The 17,569-nt window shown below is 52.9% G+C and overlaps 3 protein-coding genes across 7 annotated transcripts in view; 1 reads left to right on the forward strand and 2 right to left on the reverse strand.

Moving 5' to 3' along the window:
- Nucleotides 1-65: 65 nt before the first annotated feature.
- Nucleotides 66-7,749, reverse strand: FOXRED1 (FAD dependent oxidoreductase domain containing 1). 3 transcript variants are annotated; one of them, XM_043873491.1, is made up of 11 exons: nucleotides 7,571-7,749; nucleotides 5,246-5,466; nucleotides 4,460-4,570; nucleotides 3,868-3,986; nucleotides 2,882-2,976; nucleotides 2,507-2,608; nucleotides 2,068-2,144; nucleotides 1,518-1,678; nucleotides 1,294-1,423; nucleotides 949-1,053; nucleotides 66-753 (listed from the first exon to the last, which is right to left on the reverse strand). In XM_043873491.1, exons 1-11 carry the CDS (start codon nucleotides 7,653-7,655, stop codon nucleotides 499-501), a joined length of 1,461 nt encoding a protein of 486 aa, XP_043729426.1. In that variant the 5' UTR covers nucleotides 7,656-7,749; the 3' UTR covers nucleotides 66-498. The 3 variants fall into 3 exon arrangements, with proteins under 3 accessions (XP_043729426.1, XP_043729434.1, XP_043729441.1); XM_043873499.1 differs by having other exon boundaries at nucleotides 710-753; nucleotides 949-1,078; XM_043873506.1 differs by lacking the exon at nucleotides 66-753 and having other exon boundaries at nucleotides 1,022-1,153.
- Nucleotides 7,750-7,941: 192 nt separating this feature from the next.
- On the forward strand, nucleotides 7,942-14,390 carry SRPRA (SRP receptor subunit alpha). Its single transcript, XM_043873545.1, has 14 exons — nucleotides 7,942-8,175; nucleotides 8,802-8,885; nucleotides 9,182-9,345; nucleotides 9,747-9,910; nucleotides 10,174-10,333; nucleotides 10,463-10,616; nucleotides 10,843-10,934; nucleotides 11,039-11,157; nucleotides 11,278-11,364; nucleotides 11,672-11,844; nucleotides 11,942-12,155; nucleotides 12,797-12,960; nucleotides 13,035-13,133; nucleotides 13,297-14,390. Exons 1-14 carry the CDS (start codon nucleotides 8,059-8,061, stop codon nucleotides 13,423-13,425), a joined length of 1,920 nt encoding a protein of 639 aa, XP_043729480.1. The 5' UTR covers nucleotides 7,942-8,058; the 3' UTR covers nucleotides 13,426-14,390.
- A 261-nt stretch (nucleotides 14,391-14,651) lies between these two features.
- FAM118B (family with sequence similarity 118 member B) overlaps nucleotides 14,652-17,569 on the reverse strand; it is a 45,029-nt gene continuing 42,111 nt past the window's right edge. For 2 of the 3 annotated variants that reach the window (XM_043873547.1, XM_043873548.1), the window contains exons 7-8: nucleotides 15,398-15,457; nucleotides 14,652-15,148 (exon numbers count right to left, since the gene is read on the reverse strand). In XM_043873547.1, coding sequence (XP_043729482.1) covers nucleotides 15,135-15,148; nucleotides 15,398-15,457 — 74 coding nt within the window. In that variant the 3' untranslated portion in view covers nucleotides 14,652-15,134. The remainder of the gene's footprint in view (nucleotides 15,149-15,397; nucleotides 15,458-17,569) is intronic. The other variant, XM_043873546.1, reaches the window with a different exon arrangement.

Below are 17,569 nucleotides of genomic sequence, written 5' to 3' on the forward strand. Positions count from 1 at the left end.
AGGGTGGTGTTTCAAAGGCGACTGCCATTAGGTGAAAAGACAACGGGACAGAGGACAGCTAAAAGGAAGGAGTTAATCACATTTATTGATCAATGAGTAGGGTAAACAGAAAAGTCAACAGACCTAGGCCAAGCTGCCCCAGGTTGCTTCTGGTCTGGGCTTTGTGGAGAAAGGCAGAGGCAGTCTCTCAGGTTGGTACCAGGAAGGAGCCAGTCCTGGGTCCTGGTGCTCAGGTCCCCTGAGGTGTTGTGTCCCGCTGGGCTACTGGTGAGAGGCATCAACCTGAGCTGTGATCAGTCCTGGGGTCCCACCCCATCGTTCTCAGTCAGCCTGGGCCTGGGCCTGGACCCATATGGGGCAGGGTGCCCTGGATGAGAGGCGGGTGGAGGAGATCCTGGCTTGGTGCTGGGGAGTGCCCAAGCGGTGAGGAGTATGAGCATGCCCAGGGTCAGAGCCCAGGGTAATAGTAGGGGGCGGGCCCGTGAGGCGCTCCTGAGCTCAGAGGATACAGTGTTCCTGGGCCTTCTCTCCAAAGTAAAAGCGGCTGAAGAGGAAGGGGCTCAGGTTGATGGTCTGGAAGTGGCCCTCTAGCACCATCTCAGCCACAGCCCGCCCCACGGCGGGGGCCTGCTGGAGCCCGTGGCCGCTGAAGCCTGTCGCAAAGTACATGTTGACGACAAGGGGGTGGGGGCCCACCACGCCATTCTGGTCAAAAGTGTTGTAGTCATAATAACCAGCCCAGGCGCTCCGGACCTGTGGGGGCACGAGACATGGGGCTCCTGGGAGGGCTGCCCGTGCACCCCACCTCACTCCCGGTACCCACTACCACCGCTGAGCGGGCCCACGGAATGGTCCTCAGCCCTTGTGAAGTGGAGGCCCCTGTTGCGTGGGGTGGCCGGCAGGCTCTGGGAGCGGGCCCAGACGTTCCAGGGTCATCTGTCCAGTTACCTTTAGAGCCTCAAAAGCTGGTACCCTCCGGGCCAAACGGGGCCACACCTTCTCCTGGAAGAAATCGTAGTCTACTTCCAGGTTCCCTGGGTCTGGCTCCTCCTCCTGGTAGGGAGAGGTGGGGACAGGGCTGACGTTGTCCAGGAAACAAGGGCAGATCCAGACGTCACCAACCTCTTTAGTCGGACCCCTTGGTGAGCGGGGGCTTGGGGGAAAGAGACCCCAGTTCAAAGCCAGAGGGGACTGTGGCATCAGTACCCGCATGGGGCCCTCCAAGGAAGCCTGACTCCTGAGTGACACCCGCTCTCCGTCTCCTCGCCGGCACCCTGACCCCACGGAGCTTACCTCTGTGGGGCTACAGCCGCCCAGGTAGTTGTTGCCTAATCCTTCCCGACGGAAATAGGCTCCACTGGGGTCTGCGACGAGCGGTGCCTCCAGGCCTGGTCCCTGGGGGCAGTGCCACAGGTACACATACCTGCCGTGACCAGCAGCATGAGAAGTGGCGCGAACAGTGACCCCTCGGCCCCGACCCTCCTGTCACCACCCCCGCAGAGCCCTGGGGGAGTCACCTTTTCCTCGGCTCCACGGGCAGCCTGGTGCCCTGCATGGTGCCCGGTGGCCCGTTCCCAACGCCAGCCAGCTCTGCGATTTGCCCAGACCAGGCCCCCGCTGCATTGACCACGATGGCACACTCCACCGGCTGGAACTCCTGGCTGCGGTCCATCTTCACCTGCGGGCGCCAGAGAGGGAGGGGAGGGAGCTGTCCATTTCTTCCCCAGCCTTGGTTTACCCACACCGGGAGTGGGTAGAGGAAGATCAGGACAGGCGTGTGTAAAATAGCTAGCGAGTGGGATGGGACTATATAACACAGGGGGCCCAGCCTGGCGTCTTGTGACTATCAGAGGAGTGGGATGGGAGGGGGGAGGGAGGATCAAGAAAGCAGGGATGTATGTAGTTATGACTGATTCGCGTTGTGGTATACCAGAAACCAACACAATATGGTAAAGCAATTTTCCTCTATAATTATAACAATTTAATCAAAATGCATACACACAAGGGCAGTCATGACCTTCCTCACCCTGCACTCTGCTAAAGGAGGCCCCTGGGCTGGGAACTTACATGGACCTCATGGATCCTTTTCAAAGTCACCTGCTCCCCGCTGCCAGTCTCCATGTGGCTGGAAGAAGAGATGAAACCTGCAGGAAAAAGGGGAGAAGATAAGTCCTTGAGGCCTCGAAGAGGAAGGAAATGGAGCTTCCACTGGTTCCCTAAGGACAGAAAGCTGAAGGCTGGGGCTGTCCCACAGACATAGAAGCCAGCAGGGACAGGGCAGCCGGGACGAACTTGGCCACAGAGGACAGGAGGATGCCGGAACTTCAAGCAGCTCACGAGTCATGGAAAAATCTGCTTAGGAGCTGGAGTCAGGATGCTCAGGGCCAGACCTGGGGAGAAGCCCCCACTCCCCTTGCTCAGCCTGTGTGTGCAGGCGAGATCCGGTGTGGGCTGGCCTCCCCGCCGGCAGACGACACAAGCCGTGGGCACCGGGCCGCAGACTCACGTGTCACCTCTCCTTGGCAGAAAAGGACCCCCATGGACTGTAACTTTCGCCGAAGCCCCTGGAGCAGACACCAGGGGTCAAACCAACCCTCGTTCTCCAGCCCTGTGAGGAGAAAGAAGACTCGTGAAGGGGGCCTAGGACCCTCCTCTCCTGTTGTCTTCCCCACACCCCTTGACTCTTCTTCAGGAATCGTAAGCTGCGGAATGTCATGTTGACCGACTGCATCAGAGCTAGATCCTATGAAAGGACAGAGAGCTGGCCTGGCCCGGGGGAGGTCCTGCCGGCCAGGAGGATGCCTTCCTTGGCTTCGGGGTGCTGAGACTTCTAACCTGAGGCGCCCCTCAACCTCTGACCCTCTCTCCAAGCAAGGCTCACCGTATGATGCCAAGGCCACTCCCTCTGTGTTGATCCAGGGAAACTTTTTCTGAAGCTGCTCTGGAGACATCAGACAGACTTTGGCTCCTTCCTGCCTGGAGAAATGTGTGGGTCTGCGCGCGTGTGCTCGATGAGGGTGTGTATGGGGGGGAGGCAGGGGGGAGACAAGAGTGGGCCTGGCTCCACGGTCACCTCACCCACGTCACTGCTCCTTGCTGCCTGGTCAAGACTCTTCAGCCTCTGCCCTCCCTTTCCAGTCTGACACCCTAGACTCCCTTTGGCCACACCAAGCCCCCTGCCACCCCCCTAACTATACCCTGTGCTTCACTCTGTTCTACTCAGGGGGCCCTCCCCGTCCACCGTCCAGTACAGTCCTGCTCACCACACAACTGTCCCCTCTGCGACCCTGATGCCCAAAGGCAGCATCACAGGTGCCCAAAGGACACACAAGCCGGACGAGGCAGTCTGGTTCAAATCCTGGCGCCACCACCTACTAGCTCCGGGTACCTCAGGTTCCCCGTGTGGGAAATGGGGATGTTCTGACAACTAAACGAGTTAATATTTATAATGCATTGAGGACGTGACTTGATGTCACTAGTGAAAGTCAGAACGGTCTGGGGAAGGTGCCCACTCTTGACTGGCTGGTCATGAGACCCCCATAGCCTTTGACACAAGTGCCCTGTAAAGCCTACAAGCTCTACTCTCTGGCTGTTAGAGAAAACACGTGTGGATTCGTGGGATGTGGTAGGAGGGATGTGTACTGGGGGGTTCTCATCGCCTGGGAATTTAGGAACCACCGTGACAGCTACTGTCCATGTCTGGACACAGCACTTAGCACGGGACACTGGGGGTTTGCCCGTGTCCATCTTCCTGCCAGACTGAGCTCGTAGGGAGCAGGGCCCGTCTCATTGGCTCTGTCACCCCGGCTTCTAAAGTGAGTCAGAGGCCAGCTGAGATGCAGCGCGGAGGCTGCGCCAGGCGCCCACCTCTGCATTTTCACATTGCGTTCCATGATCGCAGCCCCCTCCTCAGAAGCCAGAAGGAGGTAACCGGAGGGGTTGAACTGGAGGTCCAGGGGAGGGTCATCCACCACCGCCAGGTACTCCTGTGTGCAAAGAAAAGCTCGTCCAAGAAACTGACTTCAAGAAGGGAGGCAGTGGGACTTCCCTGGTGTCCAAAGGCTAAGACTCTGAGCTCCCAATGCAGGGGGCCCAGGTTCAATTCCTGGTCACGGAATTAGATTCCACATGCCACATCTAGAGATCCCACAAGCTGTAACTAGAGATCCTGCATAATGCAACAAAGATCAAAGATTCTGCATGCTGCAACTAAGACCCAGTGCAGCCAAATAAATTAATTAAAAAAAAAGAAAAGAAAGAAAGGAGAGGGAGCTTTTCTGGCTTTCCTACCACAACCCTCAGCTCAGTGCCCTGACCCAGAGAAAAGCCCCCTCCAGGCACAGCCACTGAGAAGAAAACTGGCGTTTCCAACTCCTAGCTGCCCTGTCTCCCCCGCCAGCAGGACTGCCCCCCTCTCTGGGCTAAAGGAGGGGTCGCCACCCCCACCCCCCAATCTCACATTGATGTTCCGGAGAAATTCGGCCGAAAAGAGGGAGAGCTGGACGTTCTCAGGCAATGAGAACTGCTGGCGAATCCCGCCCACGGAGAGCACGGTGGAGGCCCGGGCATACTGCAGAGAAGAGAGAAGGTGAGGCGGGCCCTGTCCCACGCGAGCAGAATACTCTTGTGCAGGGTGAGAGTCACATGCCCAAAACTGAAGGGGAGTCCTACCTTCAGATTATTTCAGATTATTTTATAATCTAAGAGGAGCTGAAGTGAACAAACCCAAATGAAGGCAGTGACGACAATGGTCATTAAAATCCTTATTAGGATAGGTACAGAGCAAAGGGTCAGTATCAAAGGGCAGGACACCCTCATACGAAATGTTACAAGATGGTAATGGCTCTGAAGTCCAAGGCTGGAGACTGACATTTGGTTCTACTAACTGGAAAATAGACAGACATGGCCAATGGAGCAAGACCTGTGACTAGCCAGCAGTGGTAAACAGGAACAATTAAAGCACAAAAACCTCAGAAACAATGACGCCTGCAAGGGGGTTGTAATAACTTTTTGAGCTGATTACAGCTAGAATGCAGGCCAGACCTCTGCAATCTCAAAACACACAACGTTGTGAAATTTGCTTTCAAAAGCAAAAACCTTACTGTCAAGGTCACTAGTTTGAGGAAGAACCTGGGGCTGTTTCACAACAAGGGCCAAAGTCCTGTCCCTTCAGAGATTTCGGCCTTTCTTCTCCTCCCCTGCCCCTGACTCTGAGTCGCCTGACCTGCCCCACCCCAGACCTCACCGTGTGGTCCCGCTCCACCACCAGCACCCGAATGGCACCTCGCTGCTTCTCCAGCCTCTTCAGCCAGTAGGCCACCGACAGGCCAAGCACTCCACCCCCTACAATCACCACATCTGAGCGTTCCGGGGGCAGGTGGCTGGTGTCATACAGAGGGCTCCAAGCCCCGCCAGGGAAGATGGACTGGATCTTCTTCTTGATCTCCGACACCTTTCCATCCCAGTCTGTGGGACGCAGTTATGGTCAGAGAGGGCCATGCATCTCCTTTCCAAAATGCGGGGTGGGGTGTGTGTGTGCCGAGGTTGGAGGATGGGCATAGGAGAAGGTGGGCTAAACTGACACTGAGTTTTTAGTCCTCACAAGGTCAGCTGGCACCCAGCAGCATTCCACAGCTTTGCCTCACGGTCTCTGCGCCCGAGTCTCACTTCCTTTGAGTGCATCATACCTAGCACTGCAAGATTCAGCTTCCTGAAATGAACACTCTCTACTCTCCCTAGGCCAGGGGACTTACACATTTCTCTCCTGGGCTTCTGGACCAATAGGTCCCGGCACATCTAGAGCCATAGGGCCCTCAGAAGCATGGACCTCTGAGTGGCACCTTCTCCTGGATATTCATCACCACCAGCAAATCTACACTCACGTCCTGTCTGTTATCAAGTTCTTATGACTTTGCCTCTTAAATATCTCTCCGATCTGTCCCCCTTTTTTCCCCATCTCTACCACCACTGCCCTGGACCAAACCACAACGATGTCTTTCCCGCGAAGGCTGTTAAGAGCCCCCATTTCCACTCATTCCCCTTTTGTCCTACCCCCCCCAACTTCTTTCCTCTATCACAGCTTTGTTGTTGTTGTTCAATAGCTAAGTCATGTCCGACTCTGCGACCCCATGGACTGAAGCATGCCAGGCCTCCCTGTCCATCGCCAACTCCCAGAGCATGCTCAAACTCATGTCCACTGAGTCGATGATGCTATCCAACCATCTAATCCTGTCGCCCCCTTCTGCTCCTGCCTTTCAATCTTTCCCAGCATCAGGGTCTTTTCCAATGAGTCTATCACAGCTAGAATGACCTCTTCTGAACATTAATCTAATCAAACACTCTTTTGCTTACAACTTTCCATGGCTTCCCATCACTCTGAGGATAAAGAGTTCGAAATCCTTCATGTGGCCTGTGAGACACTGCCCGATCTAGCTCTTGTTCACCTTGTCTTCCCAGAACCCTCCAACCTCACCCCTTCATTTCTGCCACAGAGGACCCACACAGGTGTTCTCTGCTTTGAAACTGTGCCCACTTCTTTGCCCAGTTAACTCCTTGGTTCCTTTAGATCTCAGCCCAGTTATCATTTTCTCAGGGATGCCTTTCCTGACCTCCCCTAACCTATGTCAAGTTCTCCTATTACTATCTCATAGCTCAGTGAACTGTTCTTTTGCAACATGCAGCACACTTGCAACTTTGAACTCATTTGTGATTGCTTCATACTGTGCTATGTCTACCTTCTCCACCAAATCTCCAGCCTAGCACAGTGCCTGGCACATCCTAAGTGCCCAATAAGTGCCTTGAATACATGAATCATTTTGTCTTGCACACCAAGCTCATAAATCTCCAAGTCTTCTGTCACTGTCTCCAGTTCCAAGTTCAAACTCTTCTCAGCATTCGAGTCTTTCTTTGATCTGGACTTAACCTTACCCATCATTTCATGTTACTACTCAACTCTCTATCCAGATGGTCTTTGCTAATTACTTGCACAAAAACAATACTTTTTCCTACCCTTTGCTCAGTTCTCCAGAACCTGGAACTCACACTTTCTTTGAGCCAGTAAACATCATCTTTCAAGGCTGATCTCAGTTCCCACCTGTTCCATGTATGGCTACCAACACTATGTACTGGCAGTGCAGGACATCGTCCCAGTTGGCTTCTCTTCAGTTTTCAACTGGTCTACAAAGCCTTCCCTCTCCAGCTACACCTCAGACACCTCCAGGACATGTATCAAATCCTCTCTTTCTCTTCTTTCCTCCTCACGGCCTCAAAACAGAATCCTGCATGCGAGCAGGACTTCATTAATTTCTGTGCAACCAATGAATCAGCCTGGCTGCTATTCTGGTGGCAAACTCAGGCATAATATGATCTGGGATGCGTCACCTGAGAAGGGCAGCTCTGGGATCCATACCCCTGTCCAGGCTCTACAAGCTCCAGCAGACAAGGTTACTCCCTATTCCGAGCGACCCACTGTCTTCCCAGCATGGGCAGGGATTCTGAGTCCTGAAGGTCACAAGGCTGGAGACTGGGGACACCCCAGAACCATGATACCCTCCGCTGCCCTCAACTTTACCCAGAGTAGAGCCTCCTCTGTATGTGCCTAGCCCCCGTCCGGAGAGGTACGGGCCCAGGCGGAGCCGCAGCGCCCTCTGAAGCATGGCCCTGCTGCTCCTGGCCGCTACGAGAGCTACACCCTCCCCCTGTATAGTCTCAGCCTGCAGTCACTGCTACGCGCCGCCAGTCGTTCATTCGAGCACATTGGCCAGCGACGCCTCCGGGCTCCGCCCCCCCACCCTATAGGCGGTTGGCCCCTCCCGTGACATGCTGAGAGCCCCGCCCAGGCCCGCCCCCACCCTCCATTGGCCAGCCTGGCGTCTACGTCAGTCCTGCGCGCCCGTGGGCGGAGCCGGGGAGGGATCCCGGCGGCGTTGAGCGGAAGTGCGGCTGCGCTGGTTTCCGGGGCCGCTGGTGTGACGTGTCCCGCGCTTGGCGCAGCAGGAAGCGGCGGCGATCGAGGCCTGAGTTCCCGGCGCCGGCCCCGGCTCCTTTCCCGCTGCCGCCATGCTCGACTTCTTCACCATTTTTTCCAAAGGCGGGCTCGTTCTCTGGTGCTTTCAGGGAGTGAGCGACTCATGCACCGGGCCCGTTAACGCGTTAATTCGTTCCGTGCTGCTGCAGGTACCGCCCCCGCGGGATCAGAATTCCGGGCTCATCCCCCTCACCCTGACCCGACCCCTAATCCCCCTCGACTGATCTCGGGCCTCCCTCTCACCCTGTCGGCCCACCTCAAACTGGTCGCTCGCTCGTAGCCGGGACTCCACTTCTTTCTCCCGCCCCCATCAGACCGTCCCGCAACTTTGCTATGTCCCCTCCCCCCCCTCCCGCTTTCTGGGACTCTGGCCGGATTCCGTAGTCTATTGAGACCTCCCTTCGTTCTCCCCTTTCGCTGCCAGCGGCTTGATTTTCTGTTGTCGCAAAGGCTGGATGAGATAAAGGATGAAAGAACGTCTTTTAAGAAGTGTAGGTAGTGTCCGGCTGCCGGTAAACCTGATTGTTTACATGAGGACTCCCTTCTCGCTCGCCCATGTCGGTCCCTCCCACCTTTCCCCTCCTTCCCCCCAGCTGGGTGTCTACACTTTTCTCCCAGGTGCATGCTGGAGAGCAGTGCCCCTGAATCTTTGGCTCTGGGGGACAGGTTTGAGTTTAGGGGAATGTCTGGTTCCTTCCCAAAGGCAGTCCTGGAGGGGCCCAACTCCAGGTGTTTGAGGGGACAGTCTGAGCTCTGAGATATACTCTTTTTCCAGGAGAGAGGAGGTAACAACTCCTTCACCCATGAGGCACTCACTCTCAAGTATAAACTGGACAACCAGTTTGAGTTGGTGTTTGTGGTAAGTGAGGGTATTTTAGAGGGATAACGATTACATTGACAGGCAGTCCTGATGATTCAGAAGATCCTGATTAATTACACCCAGTGTCTACGATGAAGTAACTGAGAAAACAAGGAGGGTGGAGGGGGAAAGGGAAGCCGCTCTTGGGCCCAGTCAGAGGGCTTGGCTGCTCCTCAGGTCAGGGAAGCCGGCCAGGGTGCTGAGCCAGTCCCTGGAGGCCTGGGTCCAGTTGGCTTCCCTCTGTTCTGGGCCGGCGTGTAAGCAGATCTGCTGGCTCTCTTCCTTCCCCTGAACAGGTAGGTTTTCAGAAGATCCTAACACTGACATATGTGGACAAGTTGATAGACGACGTTCACCGGCTGTTCCGAGACAAGTACCGCACTGAGATCCAACAGCAGAGTGCCTTGAGTCTATTGAATGGCACCTTCGATTTCCAGAATGACTTTCTGCGGCTCCTTCGGTGAGAGGCCTCCCCTCTCCAAAATCAGTTTCTGAGATTTGATGAATTCCCTTCCTTCCCAAGGGTGGGTAGTATGCTGTGGGTTGACAGGGGCTCCTGAGTTGGCTTCCCGGTTCTGATTGCCTTCTTGGTGTGAGGGCCCTTCCCCTGGATTTAGACTGTCCACTTTTTCTCTCTGGGCTTCCCTGGTGGCTCAGATGGTAAAGAATACCTGCAATGTGGGAGACCCAGGTTTGATCACTGGCTTGGGAAGATCCCCTGGAGACAGAAATGGCAACCCACTCTAGAATTCTTGACTGGAGAATCTCATGGACAGAGGAGCCTAGCCCACCAGGCTCCTCTGTCCATAGGATCAGAGTCAGGCACGACTGAAGCGACTTAGCACGAACTTTTCTCTTTAGTGAAGCAGAGGAGAGCAGTAAGCTCCGTGCTCCCACTACCATGAAGAAATTTGAAGATTCTGAAAAGGCCAAGAAACCTGTGAGATCCATGATTGAGACACGGGGTGAAAAACCTAAGGAAAAAGCCAAGAATAACAAGAAAAACAAGGGGGCCAAGAAGGAAGGTGAGTTTGAACTTGGACATCCAGGGGCATGAGACGTTGTTAAGGTGGCACTGAAGTGATTCCCTGTCCTTCCCTTTGCCATCGTTTGCCTCCCTGGTGCAGGTGCCCACCACCCTCATCATTGTCCCCAGTCTTGGTGATCCCCCAGGTGTTTCTTCATGGTTTTCTCTGAATGATCTCGGAGGCTTTTCCCCATTTGTCTATTTTGTTGGAATTTGGTCTTTTTTTTTTTTTTTTTTTTCAGTGAGTTTTCTCCTTGACAGGTTCTGATGGCCCTCTGGCTACTAGCAAGGCAGCCCCCGCAGAAAAGTCAGGTCTCCCAGTAGGACCTGAGAACGGGGAGGAACTTTCCAAAGAGGAGCAGATCCGCAGGAAGCGGGAAGAGTTCATTCAGAAGCATGGGAGGGGTATGGAGAAGTCCGGGTGAGCAGCCCAGCTTTGCCCTAAGCTTTTGCTATCCAGACACACTGGGGGCGAGGGAGTCCTTGTCTCTGAGGTGGATGCTGCCTGTCCTGCTTCTCCACTGTAACTCTCTACTGTAACCCTTCACAGCAAGTCCAGTAAGTCAGATGCTCCCAAGGAGAAGGGCAAAAAGGCACCCCGGGTATGGGCACTGGGAGGCTCTGCTAACAAGGAAGTTTTGGACTACAGCACTCCCACCACCAACGGAGCCCCCGAAGTGGCCCCACCCGAGGATATCAACTTGGTAAGAGGTAGCAGGGGCCAGGGTGAGGGTTACTGGTAATAAGAAGCAGGGGAGGAAGGAGAGCTGAGGAGGGCAGTCCCCTTGATTCCTTGGAGCCAGAGGGTGGGTTACATTTGGAGCTTCTGGAGTCAATGGGCGGAGCAGTGTAAGACAGGGTCACTCCAGGCTTCCCTCTCTGCCAGCTTATAGTTTGCTGACCCGCTCTTCCTCTCCCCATACCCTCCAGATTCGAGGGACTGGGTCTGGGAGGCAGCTTCAGGATCTGGACTGCAGCAGCTCAGATGATGAAGGAGCTGCTCAGAACTCCACCAAACCTAGGTACGGGATTCCAGGTGGCGGGTGGTGGCTGTGCCTCCAGAAGGGACAGGACTTGCTGGCTGCCTGCTGGCTTTCTGGGCATCTGTGGTTTTCTGTGCCTGCAGTGCTACCAAGGGGACTCTGGGTGGCATGTTCGGGATGCTGAAGGGCCTTGTGGGTTCCAAGAGCTTGACTCGTGAAGACATGGAATCTGTGCTGGACAAGATGCGTGACCATCTCATTGGTGAGTCAGGACAGGGTAGACTCGTGTTTTTGGGGTAAGGATGGTGGGGTGGAAGGGCTGTACCATGGGCGTCGTTCAGTCCTGCAGGGGCACTCACCCCACGCTTGTCCACCTCCTTAGCTAAGAACGTGGCAGCAGACATTGCAGTCCAGCTCTGTGAATCCGTGGCCAACAAGTTGGAAGGGAAGGTGATGGGGACGTTCAGCAGTAAGTATCTCCCCAGATCCCGAAGTGCTGGGGTGGAGGTTATGAAGTCACCACCATTCTTATTACATGCGTGACTTTTGACAAACTATAATCTCTAAATCTCCGTCATTTCACTTAGACTTCAGGTGTTCGTGACACCTAACTTAAGAGGGTTTGAATAAATTACCTGTCAGGTGCTTAGGGCTGTCAGATACGGTGTGGATTCCTGGGCAGGATCCTAGTTCCCTTTAACTTGGCCAGATGCCAGGTGTTCAGAGCACCTGACTTGGGCTTCATGGGTATACCTCCCTGCCCCCCCGCCCCCCAGCCGTGACTTCCACGGTAAAGCAAGCTCTGCAGGAGTCCTTGGTGCAGATTCTACAGCCGCAGCGCCGTGTAGACATGCTCCGGGACATCATGGATGCCCAGCGTCATCAGCGCCCGTACGTGGTCACTTTCTGTGGTGTGAACGGCGTGGGGAAGTCTACCAACCTTGCCAAGGTCGGTGCGGTTCCCCAGCCTGTCTTTGACGTTGTTTCTTCCACTTTTTACTTCTCTGCTGCTCTGGGGCTGGCTGACAGTTTTGCCTCTTTTGCAGATCTCCTTCTGGCTGTTAGAGAACGGCTTCAGTGTCCTCATCGCTGCCTGTGACACATTTCGTGCCGGGGCCGTAGAACAGCTGCGGACGCACACCCGGCGTTTGAGTGCCCTGCACCCCCCTGAGAACCATGGCGGCCGCACCATGGTGCAGCTGTTTGAGAAGGGCTACGGCAAGGATGCTGCTGGCATTGCCATGGAGGCCATCGCCTTTGGTACAGTGCACAGGAAGCGGGGAGCTTCTGTGGCCTCTCTGCTCCAGGGGTTGTCTTGAAACTTGCAGAGGACCAGGGTTACCCTACCACCAACTTTCTGCTCAATAACAGCTCAGAATTAGAGATGTGCCATGCCATGCTGTGCTTTGGGGTAACATGTGTAGTTGCAGGCAAACCTCATACATTTGTTTCGTTACCTTAATATTTGGTCACCTTTATCCTCCTGCTAGGGTTTCCCAGGTGTGGCTCAGTGGTAAAAAATCTGCCTGCCAATGCAGGAGACACAAGAGATGCAGGTTCCAGCCCTGGGTCGGGAAGATCCCCTGCAGGAGGAAATGCAACCCACTCCAGTATCCTTGCCTGGGAAATTGCATGGATAGAGGAGCCTGGCGGGCTACAGGGTTGCAGAGTCAGACACGGCTGAGTGCACACACAGGCACACCCGCCTGCCTGCCTTTCCCTAAATACACTTGATGACAGTGTGTGGAAATTGTTCCTTACATTACCTTGTAACCTGATTCAGAACCTAAGGAAACAAACAGGCAGACTTTTAATAGGGCCAGTTTAGGACCTGTTGAGAGGAAGCTGTAAAGGAGTGTAACAATCCAGGAGTTTTGAGTTGATCACTTTTTTCTTTCTAGCACGTAACCAAGGCTTTGATGTGGTGCTGGTGGACACAGCTGGCCGCATGCAAGACAACGCTCCCCTGATGACTGCCCTGGCCAAGCTCATCACTGTCAACACACCCGACCTGGTGCTGTTTGTGGGGGAGGCCTTAGTAGGCAACGAGGCCGTGGACCAGCTGGTGAGGGCTTGGGCCTGGTTCTCTTCCCAACCTCAGCTCTGGCCAGTTGTGTGTGATAATGTTTCTCCTTTCAGGTCAAGTTCAACAGAGCCTTGGCTGACCATTCTATGGCCCAGACACCTCGGCTCATTGATGGCATTGTCCTTACCAAGTTTGATACCATTGATGACAAGGTAAACATGGACGACACAGGGCAGAGTGGGACCAGGAGGGGGAATGGCCGTCCTTCACAGGGGAGCGGAGGCTCTAAGGGCACACAGGTTCCAGAGCCGCCTGTTGCTGAGGGCGTGAGAAGGCAGGGTCCAGAGATGACTGGGTATCCTGTCTCTGCTTCAGGTGGGAGCTGCGATTTCTATGACCTACATCACAAGCAAACCCATCGTCTTCGTGGGCACTGGCCAGACCTACTGTGACCTACGCAGTCTAAACGCCAAGGCTGTCGTGGCTGCCCTCATGAAGGCTTAATGTGGCTCTCGCCTGATACCAAATCACCGCTTCCCCCAAAGTCCCCATCCCTGTATCAAGAATGTGCTTTAGAGTATGTGAGCAACTTGTCTTCAGTGTAGTTCAAAGGCAGAGTGAGGGGTGCCCCGGGGCCTGCAGCCCCTCCTAACCCCACTCTGTTCAGCCCAGCCCCCACCTGCAAGGAGGGCCTAATCATGTTACAGTCACTGCCCACTACCCACCCCCGCCCCGCCCCACCCCCCGTGCTCTTGACCCCCCCTAACTCGGCAGCCCTCACTCCGCCTACAGACTCGGTCTCCTTACAGCTTTGACCAGTGCTTAGTAGACCCAGCACCAGAGCTCTGCTAGTTAGTGTGGTCACGGACGTCTGAGCACCGTCCCCCGCTCCATTAGAGAAGAGGCTTGAGAGCCTGCTCTGGGTCTTGAATGGCCCCTCTCCGTAGGATACACAGCATTCAGGTCTGCAGGGCCAGGATGACACCCCCACACTGTGGCAGTGTATGGCCTCTTCTTAATTGCTGCTAATTCAATGATCCCTTCCCCTTTTCCCCAAAGCCTCAGCGAGGCCAGGGTGATGTGTTACAGATGAGTGAGAGGGGTCCCCGCCTCCCCCAGAAGGGAAGGGAGCCACGCTGCAGTGTTGCATTGGGCTTCTCAGCCTCCAGGACCTCCTCCCACTTCCAGAATCCACACGTAACTCTGCATGTTCCCCCTCCCGGGAGAAAACCAACTGTCCGAAGGGGTACATGTTGCCCCCTCCCCTCCTGCTCCTGAGCGGATCCTGGCTCCTCCTCCTCCTCTACAGTGCCTGGTAGACAAGTGCTACGTGGAAGAATACAGACCTTGTTAAGATTTGTCCTGTAGCTTGGTATTACAGATGTGCTATTAGTGCAATAAGGTGAAGGCTGTCTGCCCAGAGAAATACATAATTTATATGAAAAAATAAATTTCATAAGTAAACTGCCTTTTAGGTCTTGGAGTCATTTTACAGGGGATTCAAAGCTAAAATCCTACAGCACACTAACTAGAGTTGGGAACATGGCAGGAAGGGAAACGGGAATTGATAATGTTGAGGAATCAGGTGAAAATCAGCACTTGTCCCAAGAATGAGATCACCTTCCCCACAGGGTACAAGAATAGAACTTTTAAAATTTAAATTCGGCCTGTACCTTTGCAGGTCAGGAGTTTTCTAAAGTGACTCAAAGTAGAGCTGGGGCCCTGGGAAGTAAATGAAGAAGCTTTTAATATTACAGCTCAATTATGTAAAATACTGTACACTGTAAAAGGTCTAGAAAACTAGAGCTTCAAGTCACGTTTTAAAAAAGCCATTAAGCTTAATTGAAAAACCAAGTATAGAGTACAAAACTGCCACGAGGGCCACGGAGAACCCGCGGCATTGAGCCCGAGCCCCCCGCGCAGCCACGGTCGGCGGAAGTGTCCTGCTGGCCCGCTGTGTGGACACAGCCTGTCCAGCCTGGGCTGGGGCGGGGGCTCCATCTGGGCCACTTGGGTATTGAACTGGAACAGGCTGCAGAGGAACCAGCCGGCGCGAAGGATTAAGTTGGACATCTCCGCTAACCCCCAGCCTTCAGCCTCTGGGTATCGGTACTTCCTAGGAGCTGCTTCGGGTTCTTCTAAGTTCACTTGTTAAAACACTCCACGGTAGGCCCTTACAGCTTGATCTAATGGTGGCGGTTCCTCTAGCCCTCTCAGGTACTATGGTCTGCAGAGAGAAAAAAGATGGTAAGTGAAGTTTCACGTATCAGGTTTGTCCATCTAAAGCTGCAGAAACTGAACTCAAGCTTAATCCTTCTGAAGACAAGACACCAAATACTAGGAAGCCTGTGAATGGACTTGGTAGGAAAATCCAGACTCCACAGGAAGGCGAGCTAAGTCATTCTTCTCCAAGGTCTTAACTGAGTTCTGGGAAAATGTTTTCTGCTGACAAACGGTAGAACAGGAAACAGCTTACCTCTTATTTCACTGTGTGCTGCAGACGAGCCATTCAGCTGGCCTTCTCTCACAATCCCTGCTAAACAACACACATCAGTATCAGATAATATGACCAAACAGCTAAAACTTAGTAACAGGAAAGCAGCCAACTAAAGGGAGGTGGGAGCACATGGTCTGACTAAGGATGAAATTATTTACTAATGCACAGTTAGGCAGGGGCATAAACCAGGTTAGTCTTCACACTGTTGCACTAGATGATAGAGAAGCACTGAGGTCCCTGAGTGTACTAACACTCCTTAAGAAAAAACAAGTGTGTCCCTAACTAGTCCAGAAGGCCAAGTTTAGGTAAATAAAACTACTCCAGCTGGGGGCAGGAAGCAGCATGCAAGGGGGCAAATTCAACCAAGCAGAAGAGTGACTAATAGCTGAGCTAACACCCCCAAGGTACAGAATGGGCTTAGAGCCTTGCTGTCTGATACAGTGCCACTGGCCACATGTGCTATTTAGTTTTAAATTAAAAACTGTGTTTCTCAGGGACGTCCCTGGCAATCCAGTGGTTAGGACTCCACACCGGGGCGGGTGGGGGGGGGGCGCGGCAGATGTTGGGGGGCGGTGGGGATGGGTTCGATCTCTGGTTGGGGAACTGAGATTCCACAAGCAACATGATGTGGCCAAAACAAAAAGTCTGTTCCTCAGTCACACTTACGACAATTCAAAACTCAATGGCCACGTGTGGCTCATGGTTACAGTACTGGACAGAGATGACAGAATACTTCAGTCAGTGCAGAAAATTCTGTTGGACAGCACTGGAACAAATAACGTGTAGGAAGAAGTTTAAAACAGTACACAGAAGGAAATAATAGCGGACAGAAACATGGACAGCTGGAGTAAAAATAAGAAAGACAGCGCTCAAACACACAAACTGGGATTCCCCTCTTGGAAAACACTAGAGCAGTATTTATCAGTCACTAAAATGTTACCTTTGACCTAGTAATTATACTGAGAATCCAGCCTATGGAAATTACTGGCAAAAGTAAAAACTGCAGGGATGAAGATATGTTCACTGCAACAGTGCTTACAGTAGGAAAAAAACTAGATACTGCCTAATACAGGGGAATAATTAGGTAACTGTGACACAGTGGATTATAACAATCTTTTACTGGCTATGAAGATTGCAGCCATGTGTGGAAATGTATGATATGTATCACTGAATTTAAAAAGTACCAGGACTGAATGTAGATTTTGTTTACAACCATGAGGAAATGCACAAGGAAAAGTTAACTGAAATATACCAAAGTAACTGCTTTTGTAATAGTGAATTATAAAAGAATTACCTTCTTTCCCCCATTACTTGATTTTCCTGAAATAAATGTACTTGCAGCCTACAGAATTTTTCAACCTAAGTAATTCTCACTATGCAAAAGTCTGGACACAGCACAATGCCCGGTAGAGAGCAAGAGCTCAGGGTTATAAAACAGCAGCAGTGAAAAGACCTCTGACCTCTCATTGGTATTTATCTATAGACTCAAAACATAATTGTGGATGGAAGGTAAATTTGACTTGAAGTGCTTTTAACCTAAAACTGCTCTGCTAGGTTTCAGATCACAAACTTCAGCTGACCATTCTAATTAAAGCCCCTGGCCACACGGAACATCCTCGATGTTTAACAATTCACAATACCCTAAAGAGTGGTGACTTCATGGGGAGTCGCTCTGCCAGGAAGCCCATGCCACTAAGGACAGTCTGTGCGGCTTCGCAATACTTCTGATGACTTTTGTCAATAAAAGACTTAGTGTAGGAAGAGCTGTCCGGCGGGATCTTGTTCTCTTCCCCGGCGGGATCTTGTTCTCTTCCCCGTTAGCATCTTCCCTGGCTAGATCTCAAGAATGCAGATCAAAAGAACGAAGTGTGTACTCCTCGCCTGGTGGGAAAGCCTACTGAGTCCTGCCTATGGGCAAACAGTAGAAGAGAATCTGGAATACTGCAGGACAGCAGAAAACATCCCCAAGAAAGATTAGCAAACTGCTTTCACAAAGAAGATAAATTGGAAAATTTCCTTTTTTAAGGGCTTTTAAAGTCTTCGGAAAAAGGGTAGACTTAGTTTTCAAAATGTTTAGTTACGGTGATGCCTTCTACAAATCTTGTTCCATCAAAACAAGAGCCATGAATAATCACAGTTTGTGGAATTTCT

This window comes from Cervus elaphus, chromosome 2 (genome assembly GCF_910594005.1).
Source record: "Cervus elaphus chromosome 2, mCerEla1.1, whole genome shotgun sequence".
NCBI classification, from domain to species: domain Eukaryota; kingdom Metazoa; phylum Chordata; class Mammalia; order Artiodactyla; family Cervidae; genus Cervus; species Cervus elaphus.